Source organism: Lactuca sativa, chromosome 7, assembly GCF_002870075.4.
Source record: "Lactuca sativa cultivar Salinas chromosome 7, Lsat_Salinas_v11, whole genome shotgun sequence".
Taxonomy (NCBI): Eukaryota; Viridiplantae; Streptophyta; class Magnoliopsida; order Asterales; family Asteraceae; genus Lactuca; species Lactuca sativa.
Genome location: NC_056629.2, coordinates 140,518,746 through 140,533,650, shown reverse-complemented (window position 1 = coordinate 140,533,650; position 14,905 = coordinate 140,518,746). Strand labels below are relative to the sequence as shown.

The 14,905-nt window shown below is 32.8% G+C and overlaps 3 protein-coding genes across 3 annotated transcripts; 2 read left to right on the top strand and 1 right to left on the bottom strand.

The window, feature by feature from the left end:
• Nucleotides 1-2,153: 2,153 nt before the first annotated feature.
• LOC111887787 (uncharacterized) lies at nt 2,154-4,677 on the top strand. Its single transcript, XM_023883936.2, has 7 exons — nt 2,154-2,826; nt 3,044-3,187; nt 3,272-3,344; nt 3,427-3,532; nt 3,638-3,734; nt 3,830-3,925; nt 4,036-4,677. Exons 1-7 carry the CDS (start codon nt 2,182-2,184, stop codon nt 4,177-4,179), a joined length of 1,305 nt encoding a protein of 434 aa, XP_023739704.1. The 5' UTR covers nt 2,154-2,181; the 3' UTR covers nt 4,180-4,677.
• A 249-nt stretch (nt 4,678-4,926) lies between these two features.
• LOC111887788 (E3 ubiquitin-protein ligase RZF1) lies at nt 4,927-6,525 on the top strand. Its single transcript, XM_023883937.3, has 2 exons — nt 4,927-6,074; nt 6,169-6,525. Exons 1-2 carry the CDS (start codon nt 5,225-5,227, stop codon nt 6,246-6,248), a joined length of 930 nt encoding a protein of 309 aa, XP_023739705.1. The 5' UTR covers nt 4,927-5,224; the 3' UTR covers nt 6,249-6,525.
• A 4,231-nt stretch (nt 6,526-10,756) lies between these two features.
• On the bottom strand, nt 10,757-14,662 carry LOC111887778 (uncharacterized). The gene is made up of 5 exons (XM_023883925.3): nt 14,206-14,662; nt 13,717-13,826; nt 13,247-13,618; nt 12,375-12,927; nt 10,757-11,308 (listed from the first exon to the last, which is right to left on the bottom strand). The coding sequence occupies exons 1-5, from the start codon at nt 14,441-14,443 to the stop codon at nt 11,226-11,228; spliced, it is 1,356 nt and encodes a 451-aa protein (XP_023739693.1). The 5' UTR covers nt 14,444-14,662; the 3' UTR covers nt 10,757-11,225.
• Between the last annotated feature and the right edge of the window lie 243 nt (nt 14,663-14,905).

Here is a 14,905-nt window from a genome sequence, read left to right as displayed (position 1 = left end):
GGTCTATTTTATATTTTTATGCTTTTGGTCTGTATCGGAACATGACATCCCGAGATTTTGTTATATAATGAAAATAAATTCTCTTTGAGAAACGTTTTGATAAATTCTTATCATTTTTGTTTTGGGAACAAATTCCGCAACTATTTTAATCAAAAGATTACTCTGATTATATAAAACAAAGCATAAACAAATCGGTCTTTTCTTGCCGTGAAATTGGGGATGTCACAGTTAGTTTAACAAGTTACATTATTCATGTTCGTTAGTTTGTGTTCGTGAACATGTTAAACGAACACAAACGAACGAAGATAAACAAACATAATTGAACATATATGAACATAAACAAGCATATAATATAGTAATTTAGTCAAACATCATTAAGGATATCTGAGCATAAAATGAACTTAAATGAACATACATAAACGAACGTAAACAAACAATATAAATGAATGTTCACAAACATAATTGAACGAACAAAACCATTCTTCATGATCGTTCAATCTTATTCGCAGGCCAACATCTGCGAAAATGTTGGTGGTCAACGAATTTTTTTACCATTCTTCACAAATGTTATTTTAAATTAACAATCCTAAACACCCTACTTGTTACTTATTATTACTAATCTTGGTATAATTTATAGTATCTTCTATTTACCATTGAAAAACGATTTATAGATTTAATAATAAAATTATAGGTTAATGACTTATAAAGATCATATATGTTAGCTCGTGTACACATTTAGTTCATTTTTTTGTACACATATGACTATTATTGATCATTGAACTTGTTTAGTTTGTTAAAAAAAACATTATTATTACCGGTTGGATTAGGTTTTCGGCCAAATATGAATTTTCCTAATCATATTTTCCGGTCAAAACACTCAAGCACACACTCATGAACACACACACACACAAGCACACAAACACACTCAAAAACACACATGTTCAAAAAATCCATATATGATTAATACAAACCCACCAGAATCGAAATCATATATGGAACATAAATACACAAAACACAAATGGATTTTTTGTCTTAGGTTTTGATTTATGGGTTTTCACATCTCAAGAACAAACATCTAAAGAACAAACACTCTTCAAAAACATATCAAGAACATCGTTTATAGAACTCAAGAACATGATGAACTCAAGAACAAACTCTCTTCCCAAACATATGATTTTCTTTCCCTCTTTAGAGTCTGAAAATTTTTATTGAGTTCCTGAATACGAACACAAACACAGACACAAATGGTTCTTGAGTTTTGGGTTTCCATTTATGGGTTTTCACATCTCAAAGAACAAACCCTCTTTAAAAAAATCTCTAAGAACATCTTTTATGACACTCAAAAACATCGTAAGAACAAACGTTCTTCAAAAACAAAATTTAGAGGGTCGAGGGTCGAAAAACGATTTATGGAACTTTATGTGTGTATGTGTGTGTAAAGAACTTGACAGGTATGGTTTGTTCAAGAAATCGAGATTTGGTTTTTGATTTTCAGGTTTGTTCAAGATCTTGATGAAAATGTACCTTCAAATGCATGCTTGTGTCAAGAAATTGGGTCTTCAAATATGGAAAACCTTATAACTCGATGAACTCGATAAAGTTGGAGATGAACTTGTTTTTTATAAGAAGATGAACTCGTTTTTTCAGATTTTCGATTTAGGGTTTGTTCCACCGGAAAAATACACTCAATGAACATAGATAAAGATGAAAAACTCCTAGAACTCATTTACTCACTTTGCATATCTTAATTTCTTGTGTGAGTTTTTACTTAAGAAAATTTTCACACATTTTTATGAATGTCCAAAACACAAATCTAAAAACCAAGAACATATATATGATGTGGCAAGAACTGGTAGGACAATTCTTGTTAGCTAAAGACTCATCGAAGAAGATGACAAAAGTCTCGTCAAAGCTACCAAATGACATCGAAAACTGATTAAACATACAATAATCAGTAATAATGATATTTTATGAAGAAACTAAATAAATTCGATGATCACATGTATAAAAACATAAAAGAGAAAATATATACACAAATCGACCTATATTTGTGATTAACCCTAAATTATATTTTAAATGAAATATTGATAAAAAAATTAGAGCCAAACAAAATTTGTTATTGATTATGTCACCTTATAAATTGGACACTTCCGTCTTAATTTAATATTTTAATCGAAAAAAATGGTTATATACACCAAAACTCCCGTCCAAAAACTCATTTATAACTACCACCGCCGTCCTCCACCGCCCTATTCTTCTCCGATGACAACTTCACTTTCCAATTCCACCCTCTTCCACCGTCCTTCCTTTAACCCTAATCCTAACTCCACCACCAGCACCGTCTTTCGGCATCCTCCAACCGTACAATTCTCCATAAAGGCCGTCTCAAAAGACCCAAACAACATAACCACCCCCGACCCCAAGCAACCACCATTGCCGCCATCACCGTCGGAGAAGAGGACCTTTGCAGTGGCAACGGGGGAGCTTTTCCTAGGGATAGCATCTCGAATTATTAAGAGCAGAAATGCGATGGAAAGGGGATTGGATTCGGAGGAGAAAGTTAGGATGTTTGGCGACGAATTAGTGGGTAAGAAGGAGTCGTATTTTTGGAGTAGGTCGAGGAATCAGAAAGAGGTGAAGGAGGAGGAGATTGCGGCGGTGGTGGACGATGGAGACGTGGTGTGGGAGCAGAGGCTGAAGGATGTGGAAGCGGAAAGAGAGCGGAAGGCGGTGACTAGCCCTGGGTTTAGCTTCTCTGCTGCTGGACTTTTGTTTCCCTATCATCTTGGTGTTGCCAAATTTCTAATCGAAAAGGGTTACATTAAGGTACATCATTCCATTCCCTTTTCTTTTCAGATCATCTGTAATCAGATTGCTTGGTTTGTTGATACTACAAAGAAGAGAGTCCAAATTATCTGTTTACAGATTGTTAGGTTTCTTCCTAAGACATAGCTTTCTACATGTATGCAAGCATCAATTAGGGTTCTTATCAATACGAACTTAATTCCTAAATCCTAACATGTGTTGATATATTTTGAATCAGGATACAACCCCATTAGCTGGATCATCAGCTGGTGCCATTGTATGTGCAGTTGTTGCATCAGGGGCAAGTATGGAAGAAGCCTTACAAGCTACAAAGATTTTGGCTCAAGATTGTCGAACTAGAGGAACTGCATTTCGTCTTGGTGTATATTTCTCAACTTATATTTATTAAAATTCTTTTTGTTTGTATCATTTTGCTTCATTCTTACAAATGTTTGTATGGGGACAGGCTGTTCTTAGAGAAGTTCTTGAAGATTTTCTTCCAGTTGATGCTCATATAAGGTCTAATGGAAGGGTTAGAGGTGAGCATATCCTGTTTTTAAGGGCATTTACGTCTTTTTATACAGCTTTCTAATAAATTATATTATGAATATGAATACACAGTTGCTGTAACACAGATTCTATGGAGACCAAGAGGTTTGCTTGTTGATCAGTTTGATTCCAGGGAGGATCTTATTAATGCAGTAATTACTTCTTCTTTCATTCCAGGGTAAAATATTAATTTCTTTTTCAATAAACTAATTTTTTCTTATGTTTATGAATTATGACATCATAAATGTAATATAAAAAAATAAAAATAAATCTCTTTTTTCAGATACCTTGCACCAAGACCAGCAATTGTGTTCCGCAATAGACTCTGTGTAGATGGCGGTTTGACTTTATTTATGCCACCAACATCCGCTGCTCAAACGGTAACTTTTAACTTTTATCTATATTTGTTTACTTATTATATGAGTAAATGACCATTTTACCCTTGTAATATTTTTTTTTTTTTTTTGTTTTACAGGTTCGTGTGTGTGCTTTTCCAGCCAGTCGTTTGGGACTGGAAAACATCGGAATCAGCCCTGACTGTAATCCCGAAAATAGAGCAACCCCAAGAGAGGTACAAATTTACAATACAAGTTACAAGATTCTTTTTTTTTAAACAACATTAACATTAAAACAACATTGTTCCCATTGTCTTACTATTAAACCTTAATTTCCTCAAACCAGTTATTCAGTTGGGCGTTGGAGCCAGCAGCCGATTTGATTCTTGATACCTTGTATGAGCTTGGATACATGGATGCATCCGTATGGGCTGCTTTAAACCCCGTTGAGAATTTGGTTCAAGAAGACAACAATACATTTGTTAGATGATGATGATAATAATAATTAGGTACAAAAGTAAGAGTATAAGTATTTGTATGTTTAGATACATAGTAGGTATCCTACTTTTAGTGCTTTCTATATATAGAAAACTAGGGTTTGTATTTCTAGTAATTGTACTTGACATGTCATCTCTACACCACCAACATACTTAGGAAAATGCAAAAACAACAAATATCTGAATTATTGTCTTATTGACAGTGTGAGAGTTTTAATTCCAATATGGATTGGGCTGTTTTTGAGTAACGGGCCCTTATGCTAGCCAACCAGTTGGCTGGTGTCTGTGGGACAGCTCAAGGGTTGTTAGAAGGATAAATCAGGGTTTTCAACTATTGTGTTTTTATTTTTGCAAGTATGTTGGATTTGTAGGGATGATTTGTCAAATACAATGGTTTGAAATGTTGATTACTATATGGTAAATGATATTATAAGTTTGTATTTAGAACGACAATTATATTTGTAATAATTTTAAAAAGATTTATTGGTGTATTTTCTTGTATAACTTTTATCCTATGTAAAGGTTTAAGGGTAATTGGCCAATGTGTTTTTATCGTTGATACGATATGCAAAAACAATATTTTTTTATATTATATATAAATACAAGGTATATTTTAGCATTATCCTACATGTTAATGTAATTGTAGTCTAGAAAATCAATTGTTTGCAAAATTATAAAATTATGCGTAATATTTGTTTGTTGCACGAGAGATTAGAGTCGTTAAACAAAATACTTCAGTTTCCTTCCTCTTTTGTCTTGAGGTTAATATTGTTAAAAAAAACATATACTATTATCTAAAAGATCCAACCTCTCACACATGCTTAACCTTTTTGAGAAGGTGACATGACATACATATTAAGCAAGAGAAAACCATCACAAGTCAAGAATCCTTAGACCTTTAGCAACTTACCAAAGTCATCCCATATCTTTCCTAGAATTCTTTAAACACACCTTATATATACATTTCATCCACATTTTTCTCCTTTTCACACCTTTATCCACACACTTCTTCTTATTTGCTATCTTCTCCTTCTAAACATGCCGTTTCCGCCACGTCGTCGTGTAAGCGTCAACGGGAACCAAAGGATGAGAACTTATCATTACTACTGGTGTCGACGCTGTCAAAGAACATTTAGAACCAACTCACATAACATACCTGAAACTGTCTGCCCACGGTGTTTAGGTATAATTCCCGATGAGCTTGATTTCCAACGACCTAGGTTGGTATCCAACATCGCAGATATTGAACCGTCTTTAGCCACACAATTTATAGAGAATTTGGCTCTTCTATTTGACCCACCCGAGCCACCACCACAATTTATCAGACAACAAGGTTCTGATACTGATATTGAACAAGGTCTAGATTCCAACTTTATTTTCCATGTGACTGGTTTGCAACCTAATGGTGGATCTCTTAGTCATCAAAATGCAACTTTTGAGGAACATAATGATGTTTCCAATGAAGAAGAGGGCACAAGGTCACCACCAACACCAATTTCAATTATCGAAGCCTTACCACTTGTGAGCCTAACTCAATCTCACTTGGCTAACGACTCAGATTGCCCAATTTGTAAAGATGAATTTGAAGTTGGAGGAGAAGTAAGGGAGTTACCTTGTAAACATTTTTATCATCCCGATTGTATCGTTCCATGGTTAAGTGTTCATAATACATGCCCCGTATGTCGATATGTGATACAAGGTCTCTCAAATAATTATGCCCACACACATTATGAAGAAGATGGCTTTGCAAGACAAGGTTCTCGAAACTCTGTCAACATGAATCGGAGCTTAGAGCAATTTATCACTTTATGGCCTTTCAGAGCTTTCTCAAACTCGACATTTGGACATGCTAATTTTCATGACATGAATAATCCAACTTCTCTCTTAGGTTCGTATATATAAATCTTGAACATTGTTTTTATTTGAATTCCGTTTATTTATTTGTAGTTAACCATCTATTGATCATCCTATATATTTTGCAGATAGAATTGGCGACACACTTGGTTCGGTTTATGACTTCTTATTTAATTTGGTGTCACCTTTTAGAAATAATATATATTAAGACGTTCTAAACAACATAAGATAAATTTCATAATGTATGTCATTTAAACAATTTAAAAATGACAATATTATTCATTGGAAATATTGAAATTCGGTTCTATCAAAGATATGTGTTGGATTGGATCCTTACGCTACTCTTTATTTGGATTATTCTTGTGGGATGTTCATGTTAATATTCTCTAGATTGTTCCAATCCTTGTAAAATACGTCCCATGAAAATTATAATGATATGTATTTCTTATAATATTTAATATTCATTTGGTTATTAATATATGTTACCATAACCTTCAATTCGTAAATTGAGTCGTTGCTACGTAAAAAGTTGGTGATTTCAAAAACATACTCCCTCCGTCCCAATATTATTGTCCACAGACAAAAAACACACAGATTAAGAAAAACATTAATTACCACTAACTTTATTTAATAAAATTACAATTTTGTCCTTACTTTGCATTTAATGTTCCATTAAATGCTTAGTTAGTTAAGTAATAATGATGGGATATTTTGGTAAAAATGTTATTTATTTTTAGAAGTGGACTATTATTTTGGAACAAACCAAAAAGAAAAGATGGACTATAATTTTAGGACGGATGGAGTATAAGTTATGGCAAAATAGAAGGCATGTTTTTGTTATTATAAAATTTTATATAATCTTTTCCTATCTTTTCTCTAAAGTTCAAAAAAATATTTTGAACTTCCCTTCCTTTTACTTCTCTTGCGCTCTTATACAGTATCGTTAACAAAAAAAATAATAATAATAAATAAAAAATAAAAAAAGAAAGAAAAAGAATCCATAATTCCATCTCTCTAAAAAAAGCTCAGAGAACATAATATTAACAATTTAGTCCCTATGGTCGATTAATAATAATTTCATAATAGGTTAAACACCAAAATAAACAAACTTGGGTAAGAGATTTTAACTTGTTTAAGTAAAAAATTTAAACGTCTGCACACAGAAATTAAACAGGCATCTCAGAAGCAAGTTAGTGAGAAGAGAGAAAGCCTCTTCTTTTTTTTTTTTTTTTTTTATTTATTTATTTATTTTTTTTATTTTTAACCACAATAAATACTAAAATTAAAGACCAATTTACACCACATTAACCCTTTCTTTTGAACTTTTGTATAAAATTATCTCTTGCATCATCATTGTCTTCCTTTTAGGTGGCCATTAACCATATTGATTTCAACACAACACTTGTTAGATCTAACAATTTGGAAGGTCAATTTTAAGAAGTGTTTCTTTTAATTGTTACTGGTTATGAATATTAATGTTTTTAAGTTTTAAGTTATTGTTTTTTTAATTTTTATTTTGAATTGTTATGGTTTAATGTCTTGTTATGTAATTTTTATTTTTTATTTAATGGAAAATTTAGTTTAAAAAAATAATTGTTAAAAAAATTCTGATGTTTGTTAACCTACCCCATCTAAATGACATGGTGGGGATGGTTTATGACAAAACTTATATGAACAATACACCAAATATGACACTCAAACATGTTCCTAAGGACAATTTGTTGGTGACACGCTCCACTGATACTCGAGGATATTAAGAATTTTAATGGCAAATTCATATTTCTAGAAATAAGTCATTTTATAATTAAAATTATTAATTTTACACGAAATTTCATGGTGACACTATTGATCCATAGAAAATATTTAGACATTATCGATCAATTTACTAAAAAATGATTAGACGAAAAAAAAATAATAAAATATGCAACTTACCAAATGAAATTATAATTTGTTAAGACTGCCAATTTAAAAATTATTGTGTTTTCTTCTCATATAAAGCATAGCATGTTTTGTTATAAAAAATATTTTAGATAGAAAAATAAATTCTAATTCTAAGGAAAAACAAATCCACAAATCCGGATGTATTCAAGGGAATTACCGATTACGTACATTCGGTGCTTATTATATATTTGATAAAAGTCTACTAACGACACTTTTTAGTAAATAAAAGATTTCATGATGACAATTTTCTAAGATATAACTAATTCCTTATAACTTACAAATTTTGGTAAGAGTAGATTACAATTTTCCTCCATGTGGTTGATGAAAAGATAATGGTACGTGACTTGGATTGTGCTAAAAATAAACGTTGAGTGATAAAATGACTATTTGCTCTCGTCTGCATCCACGTATGCTTTAATGAATGTCCTAACATATTTATCTTGTACCGAATTCGAAAACAATTTCAAACCACAAAAAAAAACCCTACATGTAAAACATTTCTCTATATTATAAATTCAATTTCCTTGAAATCAAAATCAAATAATCCTCAAAACGAATTTGATAACGAAATCAAGGAACCCAAAAAGAGTTGAACCAAATACATATTTTATGGATTTCGAATCTAACATGTCTAAATTTTGGTGTTATGTTCAGGGCCGGTCCTAAGGTTTTTCATGCCCCGGGCGAAATTGCATAATTATGCCCTGTTTTCATAAAGTTGAACCACAAAATACCGGTGATATATTAATCATAGAAGTGCTTGCATTCTTGTGATTATACTCTAGAGTTTGAAAAATTAACATCTAGAGTTGTGAACACCAACTCTATTGTCAAATCAAAATTTTAGTGTACTCCATATGAAACTCATTATCTTTAGCATCTTTTTCTAATGTGCATCATTTCTCTCAAATATACAGATATACAAACTGATATGAAGAATTTATGATGTTGAACCACAATGAATAAGTATTTGTTGGTTTGTATAGAATTTCAAATCATTTATTTCCTTCCTTGAAGTCTAGATGAACAATTCCCAAAATAACCAAACAGTTATAAGTTAAATTCTTCAATCGGATTATAAACTAAACAGTTATAAGTTAATGCTAAACAATCAAAGGATTAAAATCTTGAAAATAAACTTAACACTCTAGCGTTCAACCAAAAAAAGTCTAAAGACAAGCATATTAATGCTAAACAATTGATAACTAAAACTGTAAATACAACTAAATAAATATGAAGCTAATTTTTTTTGTTACAACCTAGCTCATGTAGTGACTACAAATGTGTTTCAGTTGAATACAAAAAGTGGCGGCAGATACATCTTTCACTCGAATATAAATGTGTTTTTGATATAAAAAAAACAAAAAGATACCAATGTCTCTAAAAGCTGGAAAACACATTTGGACTTAGTTTCGCTCAACCACAAAATAACTCAGGATGCTAAGCTACACTCTGAATTAACTCTAAAAGCTTTATTATAATAAGAACAACCTGCAGACAAAAATCACGAGAAGGAGATTAGAAAGTGATATTGTGCCTTTGCGAGTGAGAGACTAAAAGCTTAGATAATTAGATGAAGATTACAGCCTAACAAATTACAAATGATTACCGAAGTGGAGATTAGAGATGTTGATTTCGATTTATACTGATAAAGAAAAATCAGAAATCACAGACACACAAGTTAATGTCCATTGCATCTATGAAATCTCCAACCGTCTGGCTAGGGGCATAAATAATGGTGTGTCAATACGTTTCCAATGGATCGGAATTTTCGACTTGTCTCCTCGTCTTCTTTTCTACCGCGCACCCAATTTACTTTTTGCCGCTCTCACTCCAATCGAGCTTAATAAGATAATACAGATCTACTGATTAAAAGAAATGGGCCGACATTTTTACATATATCTATAATAGTTGGGCTCAAAGTTATGTCCCAATAACTTTGATGTCCTGGGCCAAGGCCCAAGCCGCCCAGGGCCGGCCCTGGTTATGTTGATGGTTAATGAAGTTCCAATTCTGTTTTTTAGTGATTATTTTATGATTCATGGTGTTCTTATGTTCTTAAAGAAACTCCATAAATCACAAGTTAGTCATTGTAATACATGTCCTATAATTAGAACCGACAAAAATCGATCAAACCCGCTAACCCACCCCGAACTCAATCCAAAATTAATGGGTTAGATTGAAATTTTCAACTCATTTAAGTTAAAAGGATCAACCTGTTTAACCCATTTAATTAAATAGGTTGGGTTGTGTTGGGTTGAAAACTTCAATCCAATTAATAAATTGGTAAAACCCGAACTCAACACAGGTGGACCTATTGCTAGCTCCATCTATAATGAAAGACAATAATTGTAATATGTGTTTATAAACACAATTGGATCTTCATTCAATTTAGCATATCACCATATTTTGACATGATTCTAAATCCATTCATATAGGCATTTAGGTTAAATGTTTCTGAATTTGTTAATTTGGTTATTGGGTTTGTATTTGATTTTTTTTTAAGAAATAAAAATTCTTACAAAAGAAGTGTTCATGACATCTTCTAATGGTGGTGAGTCATTAAAGTCTTTTACAAAGTCCAGAAAAAAAAAGGGTTGATCCATATTCTATCTTTATGGATGAGATAAAAAGTTATATTTATATCACATCAAAACTATTCTGATCTTTAAGTCCAATCCACATCAAACACAGTTTCAGATTATATTTTTGTCATGTGTTGTTACCACATACTGAAAATACAATGAGAAATAATCAACCATAAACCATAATCAATTTGATATAAAAAGGATGCATCTCATTTTTCACTATGTTTCTTATAACAATAGAGTTGTGATCTTGTTTTTCTTTTATCTTATAAAAACAACCAACATAAGTTACACCTTTTGTTGTGAAACAATAACACGACATGGAGACATTAAACTTCTCAATTAGCCGACATTTTCAAGAACAATTCCCTTCGGGAAACATTCCCATTTCTATCTTTCACAACATGGAACACAAAGCGGCCTGCCACCATTTGACTTTGACCCGCAACTTTTTCTTGTTCATGTACAATATTTTTGTGTGTGTGTGTGTATCAAGGTGAGTTTGTGTGTGTATGTCAAGGTGTGTTTGTGTGTGTATTATGTCAGGGCATAAAAAGTTTGTACTATACTTTGTAAAAAGGGTAAATTCCACTTTCCACCCCTGGATCTCTCCATCAACCGGTCCCACAGCCAACATGGAGCAGATAAATCAGACATTATAATGTTTGGAGGAGTGTCACAAGTGTAAAGAAGAAGAGTAAAGGCCATGTTATGTGATTGAAAGAACCATTTGATAAAGCTGCAAAAACGGTGGAAAGAAGAATATTAGATAGTCAACTCTTTGTCAAATACCTAAAATACCCTTTGGTAAAGAAACAAATTAATGCTACAATTCATTTGTAGCGAGTGATGTTAAGGATTAAAAGGTGAACTCGAAGGTAACAATTAATGCAACATACTTTCACCATTATATCGAACAATTATATTTTATGTTTATTATAATAGTAATTAGATGGCTAAATAAATAAATAATTTTGTGGCTAAACAACAAATTAAATAAAGGGTTATATCCAAAATCCTCCACAAAACTATGTTAATGTTCTACGTGGATCCTATAATTATCGAAAAATACCATGATGGAAACTCATAAAACCATTTTGACCATTGACTTTTTATGAAGTCCTCATTGTACCTAAAGAATATATAAACTTCCAAGTTTCCTTAATGTATTATATGATCCCATGTGACTCCTTGACCTACCAATTAGCCCCTATTGACTTTAGGAGCTTATATTTACTAAATTGACCCTTGATTATGGTTTTGCTAAAAGTCAAGGGAGTTATATGGTGACCTTCCACAATGTTGAGGATATCCAATTGGATCTTTCAATTCTCCGAGTGAAATAATACTATTTTGCCCCTCGAAAGGTCAAACCTCTTTTTTCCCATTATTAGTGTTGTGTGGATAATAATTTTTCTTTAATATTAGAGAAAATGAAAGCACACTTGAAGAATGGAAGGAAAATATAAATAAATAAGGACAATTTTTTTATATATTTCGGCTTAATGGGGTATAAAGCTTATTACAATTGGAGACAACAATTTTGTGCATTTAAAAGAACACAAAAGTGCTTATTTTATTTTTATCTTTTCGACTCTTTACCCTATCCCCTCAATAACATTGTCATTTACCCCCTTGGTCATATTTAGTTTTAAATATCTATAATTTTTTGGTTAATTAATCTATTTTATTAATATGCAAATTAAAAAAGAACATTTTTATGGCAATGTTAATAGCAACTAACTTCAAAAACCATAAATTATTTATAATTATAATAATGTAAGAAAGATTAAAAGATAACTTACAAGACGCGGTTGGTGCAACCGAAATGGGTGGGCCCGCTTCATCTCTTTTTTGTTGACCAGCCGTTGACCCAAATGACACAACCGGTAAAGGAGAAAGACCCGGGGGCATTTCTGACTTTTCACTCATGGGTGGTGAAGCACTTGGACCAGGACCATACATAGGCAAGATCTTGGGCCTACCACAAGAACGGTGTACCGAAGGTGCAGGGGAATTTGGCACAGGAGGTAAAGTTTGAGCATGGTTTTGAGGGCTCGGTGAAATCGTGGGTCCCGCATAATCGTTTAGGTCAGGAGATGGGGCAGGGGAAGGGGTAGGTGTAGGGGCGTTTAGGGTATGAGAAAGATAAGAAGATAAACTGATTTCTTTTACTTTACCAAAAACAGAGTGATCTAGGCCAAGGTTTGTTGCCGAGGGCGATTTTGTAATTGTTTGTGCCAATTGTTTTAATCTTAGGGGCACAAGGTTGCCTAGATCAGATACTATTGATGCCTGAACTGTAACTGGAGGGTCTCTTGTTGATCCACCTTTGTTCGTTACTTGCATATATACACTCTGGAAAACGAAAAAATACGTAGTTATTAACAGAAGGGTAAAATGGTCATTTACTCACATTCAAACAGAAGGGAAAATAAAATCCTAACATTCAGACACTTCAGATAGAGGGTAAATGGTCATGTATTCACATTCTCACATCAAAAATGGTCATTTACTCACATTCTCACATCAGAAGGGTAAAATGGTCATTAACTCACATTCAGACGGTTGAGAGAGACAGAAGGGTAAATGGTCAAATATTCACATTCTCACATCAAAGGTAAAATGGTCATTTACTCACAGGTAAAACATGGATTAAGTAAAAAAAAGAAATTACCTCATAAGGTTTTAGGTGCAACCCTAATTTTAGTTGTTCCTTGAGTTCACCAAAGTTTTCTTCAATTTCACGAACAGAATTAGGGAGGGTAAAATTGAAAAGGGCTTGTCGCAGCATCCAAATGGTGGGAGATTGTTTAGGGATAATCGTGATTCCACCAGGAAACTTCACAAGATCAAATGAAGATGGATCTCCAAAAATGGAAGTCGTCAATGTCAAATTGAGACGTCGATTAAACAGATCGAGTAACAATGGTCTCAAAACACTTAAAGAAACAAGATTTATTGGAGAATTTATGGGATCGGGTAGAAATCCAAACACCACATGGGTCCAATTAGATGCGCTTGCTTTATGCATCGATAAAATCGCAACCTGTAGATCACAACAAAACAAATGGGTGATTCTAATGTAAATGAAAAATGCATTTTTGGGTGGAGATTATATGATGAATAAAGATTTTATTAGCAAACCGTTGTGTTAGGTACGCCTATTTCTGCGTTTATGTCATACTCTAGTCTCTCGATTTGAGGAAGAAGATATGAAATCGGCTTTTGTAATCTGAAATACGCTTGTACAGTGGCTGCAATCACAAGATACATGAAGATTTTGCTCAAAATTGGGAGGAAGCAGATCCAATCTCAGATCATTGCTAGGAGAATAATATTAAGCAAAGTTGATGTATGAGAATCAACATCTAACAATCGTATATAAAAAGATACTGTTCATAATTCAAATTAGTGCATTTGCTCAATTTAGCAAGAATAACGTTAATTTCAAATCTACAATCTAAAAATTAACATTTAAGCCAAACAGCAAGACAATTCTGAATTCCCAGATCGTTGCAGATCATATGATCAATCAGCAACAAAACAAAGCCTAATCACGTTAAAGGAGATTAAAAAAAAAAACAAAAACCCAAATCATACTGTTTAAATCTAACACGATCACAAAAGAGTTACCACTGTGCTTGATTGAAGCTTTTGCATCAAACCCAGATTGTCTATGGTGTAAATGGAAGATTGAAAAAACCGCAGTGAGGAGAACAGAAACACTGAGAAGCAAAACAAACACGCATTTGAAACTACACAACCGAGCTATTCTCGAGAAACACATCGGACATCGAACAAACGAAAAAACCCCATCATGATTCTGCTCCTGTTGGTTGTGAATTGGCAATTGGGGTTCGGATTTCCCCATTTGCAACGCATCTGTGCACTCACTACCCCTTTCCCCCCTTTTGTTGCAACTAAATTATCAACCTTTTTCCTCAGAAATATGGAGATTTGATTCAATTTGAAGCTGTGTGAGATGATGAGAGACTAACCACAGCTATTGATGGGTACACATTCTCTTTCTCTCTTTCTTTCTCTCTCTGTATGTAGGTTTGGCACAACTGTAACTAGCACTGAGGAGGAAGCATCTGATTTGTACCACTACAACTATTTTTGCATTTTTTATTATTATTATTTATTTTCAAATTTCCTTCCATGTGGGAATGTAAATTGGTGAATTACGAAAAGTACCCTTTGTTATTGTTTATAATTGAATTCCTAACCTTCAACTTTTTATTGGTGGTTACATTATTGAGTTTATTAAGCATTTTTTTATTTTGTTTGGTTTAAAAAATATATCTATTTTTAGAAAATATGATTGTTACTC